The sequence below is a fragment of the Euphorbia lathyris genome, chromosome 8 (assembly GCF_963576675.1).
Source record: "Euphorbia lathyris chromosome 8, ddEupLath1.1, whole genome shotgun sequence".
NCBI lineage: Eukaryota > Viridiplantae > Streptophyta > Magnoliopsida > Malpighiales > Euphorbiaceae > Euphorbia > Euphorbia lathyris.
Genome location: NC_088917.1, coordinates 32,499,565 through 32,511,467, shown reverse-complemented (window position 1 = coordinate 32,511,467; position 11,903 = coordinate 32,499,565). Strand labels below are relative to the sequence as shown.

Genomic DNA, 11,903 nt, shown 5'->3' with positions numbered 1-11,903 from the left:
TAATACTCGCCATTATTCTCAATCGAGGAGGAAAAATATATTTTTTCTTCAATAATATCGATTGAGAAATAATGCAATTTATCAGGAAAATGTGGATGTAGATTATCCCAATCACCACGGATTAAGTTTACACCGAGGGAAAAGTTGGCCACTCAGTTTTGTCTTCTTGTTCCGTCTCACCGGCTCTTTTCGATTAAGTGTTTTAGCACTAAGATCAGAGGCCAACATCTTAGATTTAAAAAGAACTTACGCGAAAGGCAACTTGTGAGTATATACTTTTTCGACCCTAATGATGAAATTAAGTTGCATGTGCTCAACATGTTTTAGATGGACCCGCATCGCGTTGCACGAGATCATAAATTGAAACTTAAAATTATTTATGTGATGGAGTTTTTAGGGGTGGATGATCGCCTACAGGGTGTGGCTGACCGGCCATGCATAAGTCAGCGCCACATCACTCAAAGCTGAAGAAAATATAAATTAATTCCTTGACCAGCATGTGGCCGATCGGCCACATCGACAGTTATGGGATTTTTCCCCATAACTGCTTGTATTCACGCCCACTCCTTTGACAATTAAGGAGAGATGGTGAATTACGACTTTACAATGGGGAAAAGCAGTTTTTAGTGAAAAAGGAGAAATCATTTTGAGAAAGACACAGAATTCTAGAGAGAGAGTTTAGAATGAGAAAGTGAAATTCAAAGCATTCTTCTTAGATTTTGCTTGGATAAATATTAAATCAAAGGTTCTAATCATCTTACTAGGCTAGAAAAGCATTCAAATTAGACTTTAAAGCCATTTTAGTCATGTTTACAATCTAAATTCACCAATTTGGGTTGTAGCACTCGGGTTTTGGTTGCGGTTTTATTCGTGTGTGTTCGTGAGTCTAACATTATGCAAAGCTGGATAAAGGCTGTAAAGGTAACAACGTGAAGGGTTTAAAAAGCCTTCCTTGAGGTGTTAATTTATGTTTAATTCTATACTTGTTTGCTGCCATTTCTGGGCATCCGAAGCAAGATTCATGGGTTCTTGAGAAGGTGGCTGATCGGCCATACACAATGGTCGATTGGCCATCCACTGTAGCAGAACAGCTACAGTTCCAACGACCTAGAAATTCTCATTCGTTCCGTTTTAGCTTGAGTGGGGTCTGTAGTTCCTGTTTTTAATAATTCAACTACATTAGATATAAACTACCATTTAAATGCTTAACATGTAATTTTTTAATTAGTTATACAAGATAAAGAGTATTTTAAGAATAAAATCAATTCACTAGAATAAATGTATTTAGGATGCGGATTTAATGCCATGCTAATTTGATAGAATAATAGGATCTCATTAAATCATATTTGATCGAGTCCGGTGTCGTAGAATAAATCTGATAGACGAGTCCTAATGTCCTGCAACTAACGTTTATCTGTCTTACAGGTTTCATAGATTTCTCTAGGACTATAACAAATGTATATGATTTTGATTGAATTGGGATGTAATTTATAAGTCAGAATTTATTTATCGCTTCCTGCAATTTGTGTGGTGAATTTTTATAAAATGAAAACGGATTAGAGTATATTTGGTATTTTAACAATAAGTCAATTTTACAAATTTATTAATCAAACCCTTTCCATGTTATAATTCGTGAACCCATTGTTGAAGAGATGAAATTATGTAAACGCAAAATTTATGTTCCCGGGCATTAATCCTAGGTGGCGACTCTGACAAAATGAATTAGCCTAAAAATATGATAAAAAAGGCTAATCAAGAATGTGGCACGATCCACAACTAAATAATAATGCATGCACGGAAGGGACATGTCAAATGACCTTTACCAAGTTAAAGGTCCGGACGCTCACAACAACTATTGAAAATTTAAGCAATTAAAACAATGTAAGTGACAGTGTACTTTGCAATTAAATCCGGCCTTTAACAACTTAAAGGTTTGGGCGCTCACAACAACCATTGAAAATCTAGGCACTGTTTGGCATGTTATGCTATCCACAAGCAATAGACCAACAACAACAGTAATTTCAATACAAAAAATCAACGAATGTTAGAATTTACTATGTTCATCAAACCCAATTCATAAAGTCTCAACTCTGAAAGATCACAATACTCTTTAATCAATCTTCTAATGTAGATAAGCATTGCTGATATCATGATATAAAAGACAAGATTAGAAACAACAAATATTGTGAGTTGCGTAGGACAAATAACCCCCATTCACTCAAACCTCTAAGAAGAAGTTCGGATTCTAGATTTCATCCATGATTATAGATGCACCAGAATATGGCCAAGACCATAATATACCTACAAATTCATAGGGACAGAGACTCGGATCCGTTTCATACATATTCAAGTGAAAACAAAGTAACAAACTAGGTACATATAGAGATATACCTATTCAAGTGTGTTCTCTTCTTCTTCTACATGTTTTGAAATAGAACATATAAATGAAAGTCAGTAAATTTACACAAATGAAATGAAAGTGGGCTTGAATCTTAAAGTAAAAAAAGGTACCTATGCGTTCATCATTCTTATCGTCCACAACCTGAGGCGCGGATTGCAGCTAAAAACGATACCCTGTGTAGAAACACAACAGAAGGAACACAAATAAGAGCATAATCATTCGATGGGTTTCTCACAATCAAAACCCAAAGAAAATCAAATCAAACCCAAACTAAACCCTAACAAACAAACATACTTGAATGACATAATAGAGAAACGATCCACTCGAGAATCCACCGTTATCTCCTCCATATCTCTATCGATTCTTTCATTTGCCAAATACGATTGGCTCTCCAGATTATGTTTCGATTGGAGAGCTCTAGAAGGAGGAAGAAAGCTGCAGAAGGAGAGGGACAATTAGGTTTTCCAGACAAGCTTGTATATCTCGTCTAAAAGTTTGAGTGCATTATAATTTTAGGAACTTTTTGCTCCCCCGCGAAACTTATAAAATTTGTCGTTTTTTTTGTTTTAAAAAAGCAATGGCATTTATATATACATAGTGCCATCTTATGATTATGTACCTTTTCGGTTAAAATCTAGTTTTTTTTTCGGATGACAGACGCGTGTCATCGTAAAGCCACATATAATTTGAGGTACTTTGCATTTAAGCTGTCAGATGACAGAAATTTAAAATATTGTCGCGAAAAAGAATCGGATGATAGGAGAAAAAATGTCTGTCATATATCTTGTGTCATTTGAAAGGAAAAATGATATAGTGCTACTTGAGCAGTTGTGTTTCTTATAAAAATTTCATACTCGATTTGTTACGAGTACTTTAATACAGTAGTTGAAAGTTCTCTCCAATCATTTGCTTCCACAAAAACAAAATGATGAACTAAAAACTCAATTTAAACAAAGGTAAAAATAGGGAGAGAGTGGAAAATTAATCTGTTAAGATAAAGTCAAAGGTGAAAAAGGTGGAATAGTAATAGTGACCATCAATATATTTTAGTGTAAAGTTCAGTGATTTTTATATTACATTTTGAAGTTCAATAGCTATATCGTGAAAATGAATAAAATTCAACGGTCGTAAGTTTAATTTACCCGTGCAAAACTAGTATGAAAATAAAATAAAGTAAATAAAAAAAAGATGTGAGAGAATAAATCTAAGCCACATGATGCTTTGAATCTCCACATTGAGATTCTAATAAGCATAGATCTAACGGTGAATGAGTAAATTCTACATGTCCATTAAAATACATGCGATCAAGACTGTTAATTAATACTCTATTAAGAATAAACAAAGAAATTAAAGTATATATATATATATATATATATATATATATATATATATATATATATATATATATATATATATATATATATATGGTATTAGTAACTAGCAGTTGGAGCAGATTCTGGAGGAAAGAAATTAAGCTCTCTTTGAATGGTTAATTATCCTTACCTACTAGAAAAAATAATATTTTTTACAATATCAAATTTGATTGAAATTTATATTAATTTATTGTTAGTTAGTATAATTTTGTTCCTTTTCTTTATAAACTATGAGTTAAATTAATGTAAATGCAGTCAGAGAGGTTTATAGTTGCACATGTCTGTCGCTTTCGTTGTGAAGATGAATTAAAATAAGCAGAAAAAGTAATATTTATATAATCATTTAAATTAAAATAAGTATATTATTTGTATTTTTATATGGAAACACAACAAACCTATCTAACAGGTTTGAGTTAATGTTTAGACCAAATAAGGACATAATCCTCGGACACTTCCACTTTATTACACCCTTCAAATTAATGCTCTTGCTATGCCAACAATTATATTTACCTATTTATATCCTTACATTTTAAAACCTACACCTTGTATTTCAGACAGGGAATATATGTGCTAATTGATTAGTTTTAAAAAAATAGAAGGCTATCAAATCCGAGCCAAAAAAAATAAGGGACAACTAAACCTAACATTTTTAGTGAAGTACTGATTTGATTTTAATGTACAAAATGGTTCAAATTTAACCATAATATGATGAGGGCATCTTGTGCTCGTACGTGGAGCGAAAGATTGAGCCCGTGGAGCGTGAGTCTAATGCTAAGAGGGGAGGAAGAGAACCACACGTAGAGGAGGCCACTAATCTAGTCCACGCGGAGCGTGTTATAAGATAAGCGGAGCGTGGAGCGATGGTTCGAGAAGGGGATGAAGATGCAGCTGACGAGGACCAATTCCAGAGTCCCACTCGCGCGGAGCGAGAGATAGTTAAAGCAGTCTTCAACGTCAAGCAAAGAAGAGATGGAAGACTAGGGTTAAACTTTATCCATTTGACTGCCTTGCCCTTGCCTCTTTCCTATTTCCTTAATTCATTCCTTAATTTACTCCTTAATTGCCTCTTTCTATTTCCTTAGTTTTATTCCTTAATTTACTCATTGACTGCCTCTTTCTATTTCCTTATTTTAATTCCTTAATTTACTCCTTTTAAGATTACCCCAATCTACCCTTATTTATACCCTTTTAATTAATTATGTAGTTGCCCTTTTGTGTAATTTGTTTTAGGTTTGTTTTAGGGTTTTTAAGATGCTATAAATACATCTCTTTCTTTGTAATCAAGATGACTTTTTATCAATCAAAATTATATCTTCTTCCTTGTGAAGTTTGTTAAGGTTTTCACCTTCAACAATGGGGATTTCACTATTCCTATGGATTTAGTCCAAAAAACCGGGATTAACTCCTTCAAGTTTAGCTTGAGAAGAAATATCTTTGTTAGTTTACGATTAAAACTAACTCGTCTCGAATTAATTTATATCATTTGGTATCAGAGCCGATCGTTATCCTAACGGAGACTTCTTTCGTGAATGATTCAAACGAGTTTTTCACAAGCCTTAAAGGAACGTCTTGATGCCAAGACAAGGGAGATGGAGCTCCAACATGCCAAGATGGTGAGAAAGACAAGAGAGAACATGGAGCAAGAAGAGATGGAGAGACTCTAAAGGGGAACCCAAAATAGTAGGAGATGACAACGTCGAGCCCAACGAAAAAAGGATGAAGAAACCTCTCTTTTGCATCCTCAAGGTTCATCCCAAACCTTTCCTCCACTATACAAGAAAGAGGTAAACCCAACATTATCAAATTCTCATTTGGGAGTTATGGATGAATTTATTATAGTGAGGGGTTGGATGTTGGTGATGTTATTTGTGGATTAGATTCTCATTTTGGGTTATTTGATAATGATGTTGTGAATGAGAATGTGGATTTATATATGGATGAGGAGGAAGGAGTGTTGGTAGGTGAGGATGTTGGGAAAAACAATGTAGCAAGTGATGCTCCCCAAGTGTTTGATGAAATGCCTCTTAAGCATAGCTACATATGTATGCTTAAAGACATTGAGGATATTTGCCTTGAAGAGGGGAGAAGGAGTTTGGGCTTATTAGTCTCTTTGAGGAGAATGATGATATTAGTTTATGTGTGGAGATTGATGTCTATGGAGATGGGAGAGATGTTGGTGGTTCTACCATATTGGATTGTATCATGTCTTTTGAGTCGGGCGACTTGGCACGTGAATTAGTCGGTTCGAATTATGAAGAGGAGTGGGAGGAAACGAAAGGTCATGGGAAAAGATGGTTCGTGGACGAAGAGGGAAATAAATTTGAACATGATCATGAAGAAGAGGAGTTAGAAGAGGAGATTGATGAAAAGGAGAACCAATCTGAGAATGAGCTAGAAAGAAATGAGGAACATGATTATTATGAAGGCGAATTCGAGGATGAGATTGAAGAGAGAGAGCACGCTTCCGAAGATGAAATATATGAGGATGGTGAACTTTGTCATAGTGCATATGAGTATGATTATGATGAAGATGGTAGAGTTTACCATGAGGAGGATGAACGTCGAAGAGTTGAGTGGACAATGTTTTATTAAACACAAATAATAAACACAATTCACGAATAATAATGTGACAATGTTTTAAAGTGAATTATAATATAATAATAAACATTTTTCTTCATCATCGTTTAGGCGACGTATAAGCAGCTAAAAATCGTATTGGGACAAAAGATGCCTAAATGGACTAATCGGAGAAAATCGGAACGAATTATCGATTTCGAGCGTCTAGACAAGACTAGGTGGTCCAGACATCCTTGTCTTTTAACAATGGACATGATAAATGTTTTTAGTTGAAACATCTCTTTTCCGCCACATTAGAGGTTAATAAAATACTCCATCCGTTCCATATTATTAGACGTTTTAGGGTGTTTTTTATTTTCCAAATTAATAGACGTTTTACAATATCAATGTAATTTTACCCATTTTTTCCTTTTATACCCTTTACTTTATTAGCTATTCAACTACCTTAGTGATTTCCAAGTATACTTTCTTAAGTTTCCAAGTAATTTCTTAATTGTTTTGGTTAAAGTGCATTTATGGAGTGGATCAATTCAAACGTGAACCACTAAGAGAGGGGGGGAAAATTAAAAATTTTAGTGGAAGAAAGATTAAAAAGTAATTAATTTAACAATAAATATGAATTAGAATTGATTAAAAGGTAATTTAGTCATTGTTAGCTATATTAATAAAAATTTTAATTCGTGTGAAATCCCTAAAAGCGTCTAATAATATGGAACGGATGGAGTATTTTAAATAAGTTTAGGGGATAACGAGACATCCTGAAAGTTTAGAAGGTTTTATAACTAAGATCAAGGAATCTCGATATTCTAAGTATTAATTAGCTTACCACTGAATTATTGGTTCAGTCTTCTTACAACATTAAATGGGTTTTTTTTTCAGTTCATTCAGGAAGGCGTAATAGAAATTTTAGTTACTTAATTCGCTTTGCTTTCTTATTTTGTTGTCGTTAAAACAAAAATAACTTCTTACATTTTTATCCTTATTAATTAATTAATTAAATTCTCATATGGCATTAAATAGGAAATAATGAGGACTTAGTAATTTTTTAATGTATCAATTAAATTTAATATATAGAAATTCCTAAAAGAAATTGTTTTTTTTAAGAGAAAGAAATTTTATTAAAAAAAATTGATAACATATGCTTATCTAAAATATTCTCAAATCAATCAAGAACTAAAGAAAAGATAAAAAGGACTAGTATAGGCTAGAGCATTGCCTAGCAAACAATAACAAGGGTCGTATCATTCGTTAATCTCGAAACAAATGTCACACCAAAGTTAGGATGAGCATGTGTTTTCTTTTTAATGCGGGCAAATATGTGCTTCTTAAGTCTATCGCCCAAGCATTGCCTACATTCTGTATAAGTGTTTCTTCTGCCTAGAATTGTATGTGATGACCCCCGGAAGATGATGAATTCATTTTGGTTGGGTACGAAAGAGAATGGGACCAGGAACATACACTGGCTCGAATGGTCTCTGACAGTGAATTTCGAAAGATATGGGATCTCGGTTTTAAGGACCTGCATGATGTCAACATATCACTCTTACATAAGTAAGGTTGGAAGTTTATTAATCAACCTAACACATTAGTAAGTTGAATTTTCAAAGTTAAATACTTTCATAGGAATGATTTCCTTTCCTCATTGGACTCTCAAACACTAGTTATGCTTGGAGGAGTGCGTGGGGTACGATTATTTCTGTAGGAATGAAGCTTCGTCGATTTGCAACATGATTCTACCTTCAAACATAACGCACGATAGACTCATTTGACGTTTCACAAACAATGACTATTATGCTTCAAAGTCAGGTACCACATTATGAAAAATAAGAATTCAAGTCCAAAGTCAGGTACCACAGTGAAAGTGGTGTAGATGACACAATATGATCGTTGACGACATCATTTCTCTTAAAATCACCGAAACCACTGTCCTTTTTCATTGCATTTTGTGGGTTAGCACATTAGGCTTCCAAAATACATAGTTCGAAATTAATGTAAAGTTTGTGATGGATTGTATATGATGTGATAAATGTGATTTAACAGAGTTTGAGGTGATTATCTAAAAGTGCACCGAGATTTTACATCTTCTACCTAAAAAAAATTGTTGAATAGTGTGAATAATTAAAAATTATGTTGATTATCAACTTACATTTTGATTTATTATTTGCAGAACATAGTGTTAGTTAACTATCTACTCATTGTTTAGACATATTTGAGTATTTGATTAATAAATATATTTTTGATAATTTCTTATGAGATGACACAAATTTTTCATGTCGATAAGGTGTGTGGCTACTAATTTCTACATAACAAATTATTGTCGAACTGAAAACAGCCAATAAAATTTAAAAATAAAAAGAAAAAGAAAAAGGAAAAAAAAGAATATTTAATAGTTATTCTAAAATAAATAAATTTATTTTTGGTTTTTTAAAAAAGAAATAAATACTTTTAGGCATGATAGATCATTTGTGTCGAAAAAGTTTCACTGCACCTGAAATTTCAAAATATGCAAATACTGCCTCAACTTGTTTAAAATATACTTATTCAGTTACAAAGTAAAATGCATATAAAAAATGTATATTTGTCCTGAAATGTTATTATATAATTTACAGAATAGATAAACATATTAAAAAATAAATTTCTACTTACTCAACTGTAAATATGTCATCTTTAATATTAGAATCTCATATCTCGAGCTTAGTTTTTCAAGGTATTAGTTCTTTGTAACCGAGTGATTAATTACGTATATTTTAAGCAAGTTTTTTTTTTAAAAAAAAAATTTGCGCAATGTGCTTTCATTATTAAAGAAGAAAGAAAAATTCCCACCAGACCCGGATGTGATTCGAACCCATGACCTCCCAAGGCTAGGTAAGCTCTCAACCACTAGGCTAAGAGATTCACCACATATTTTAAGCAAGTTGATGTGCTACGTAACGCATTATTTGGTCTCTCTATTTTGAAAAACACATTATAAGATTCCTATGTTTTATCACTGCTAACCCTTTAGTCTTTTAGTCTATTTCTTTTTAAAGATTTTTAACCAAATATATCTTAACTTTTAGGATAGCCGTGGCATGATACAAAGTTATATTATTACTCTGTTATTTTATGTCTGCTTGTTTATGCTGAATATAACGGTTAAAAATCTATATAAAAAAAGATAGAAGGACCATAAGATTAACACTGATAAAAAGATAGGGTAAATAATTTATTAGTCCCTCCTTTTTACCTAATATACTGTTTAGTCTCTCTATTTTAAAAAACACATTATAAGATCCCTATCTTTTTTTAATATTAACTCATTGGTCCTTCTGTCTAATTTTTTTTAGCTTTTTAATTGTTATATTTGGCATAAATAGACAGATAGAAAATAACAGAGTAACATAATTATTTTGTATCTATTATAGCTGTCCTGAAAGTTAAGATATGTTCGGTTAAAAATTTAAAAAAACAAGACAAAAGGACCAAATGATTAATATTGATAAAAGATAGGGACCTTATAATGTGTTTTTCAAAACATGGGGACTAAACCGTGTATTAGGTAAAAAGACAGGAACTAATAAATTATTTACCCAAAAAGATATGAAACTTAAAATGTGTTTTTCAAAAATAAGAAGATAAAAGAAGTAGAAGACTAATAAATTATCCTATTTTAAACCAATGTCCTAAAAGCCATAAAATGTACTAATAAAACAAAAACACGACAAATTGCATACTTGTTTAAATTCAGCAATTAAGCCTCTAAAATTTATGTGACAGAGTAAATAGAGATTTTAGAAAACTTGAAACGTGTAAACTTTAAACAAGTTTAGTGGACTAATAGATCACTTTGAGTAAGTTCGGATGGTAAATAGAATTTCTTGAAAATACATAGGGCAATTAATTTTTTTTTGGATAAGTACAGGGACTAAAAATGTATTAAGCCCATAATTTTAATAGGAGAAAAGCGAGGTTACATTACATGCAGATGCAGTCCAATGAGAAAGAAGAGAAGCCCAATTAGCTATTTGGTATAAATTCTTGGCAGTTATTAACTTTAATGAGATATGGACCCCACTAGCTTAGGTTGGGCCCCACTGATGAGCAAGTGCAACTCAAATTACAATTACGAAACAGCCCTTGGTGATTTCCTTTATAAAGGAACCTTCCTTTCCCTTTCTCAGCCCCCAAACACAAACAAACCCTTTCATTCCTCACCCAAAATCCCTTTTCGTTTCATTTTCGATTTTCCCTCTTTCTGCAATTACTTTTCTTCATCCATGGCCAGAGTAGGAAAGCTCACCAAGCTCAAGTCCGTTTTGAAGAAATTGAACTCATTCAACAAGCAAACCCGGCCTAGCGGAAGCTCAATCGCTGCTTCAGCAGACGATTCCCCCTCCTCCGCCTACTCCGGCGATCTCCGCCCTGTCTATGTAGGCAAATCTCGCCGGCGCTACCTCATCAGCTCTGAAATCATCGATAATCCGCTGTTTCGAGAGCTTGCGGAGAAGTCTGGTGAGTCCAATTGTTTTAGCATTGGCTGTGAGGTTGTTTTGTTTGAGCACTTGCTATGGATGCTTGAGAATGCCGATCCTCAGCCTGAGTCACTTGACGAGCTCGTTGAGTTCTACGCGTGCTAGGTCATGAATATCGGAATTCAAATATCATCGGTGATCTTGATTTAGGGGAGATGATCGGAGATTCGGTTGGTTGGTTGGTTGGTATATATAAATATATATAGTGAGAGAAAGAGAGTTGTAAATTTAATTTAATAATGATAAATTAGCGGTGCAGAAAACAAACAGATTTTAGAGAGTTGTTATGAAGATGAGAGTTTAATTATTTTCAACGGTGAGGATTAACCAGCTAATCTTTGAGCTTGATGATGATCAGTATCAATATAGTAGTATCTGTAATTCTCTCTCTCTCTCTTCTTTTTTTTTTTTTTGGTAGAATCTCTCTCTCTTCTTCTTTGCTTTATTTTTTATTTTTTACAATGTATAATTAAATTAAATGGTTTCATCTGTATCTCTGTAATTAATTAACTTAATTATGCTATTTTACCTCCAACATGCAATTAATTACTGATGAAAATTAGTACTAACTGACTGAGTATATTTTATTCGGAAGACAGTTGGTTTTGGAAAGCTGTGAAGCACAGTTTGTAGGATAAGTAGCACTTTTGTCGTTGCTAGTAACAGAATGAAAGTTACACGATTTTTAAATACTTATATTTACTGTTTCAAGTAAAACAAAAAAAAATGGTAAATTACATAACAGGTTCTCATTTATATATTCGGAGGGTGTGTTTGTTTATCTACTTTTCACTTTAAAATACAAAGTTTTAAATGTTTGGTTAGACCTCGTATTTGTATTTTACAGCAAATTTTTATTTTTCCAAAAAGCAGCATTTTCTAAAGGAACCGTAAATAGCAAACAGGAACAGTAAACAAGAAGTAGCCAAACGAGACATAAACTAGACATTTCTAAAATTATTATTTACTCCTTTCATTTCAAAAAATTAATATGTGATTTGATCAAATTTATGGGACATAAACTAAAATATCTTTTTATCT

General features: G+C 32.8%; 1 protein-coding gene across 1 annotated transcript; it reads left to right on the top strand.

Moving 5' to 3' along the window:
• The first annotated feature begins 10,502 nt into the window (after positions 1-10,502).
• On the top strand, positions 10,503-11,397 carry LOC136203042 (auxin-responsive protein SAUR76). The gene has a single exon (XM_065994080.1). The coding sequence runs from the start codon at positions 10,608-10,610 to the stop codon at positions 10,965-10,967; it is 360 nt and encodes a 119-aa protein (XP_065850152.1). The 5' UTR covers positions 10,503-10,607; the 3' UTR covers positions 10,968-11,397.
• Positions 11,398-11,903: the final 506 nt, after the last annotated feature.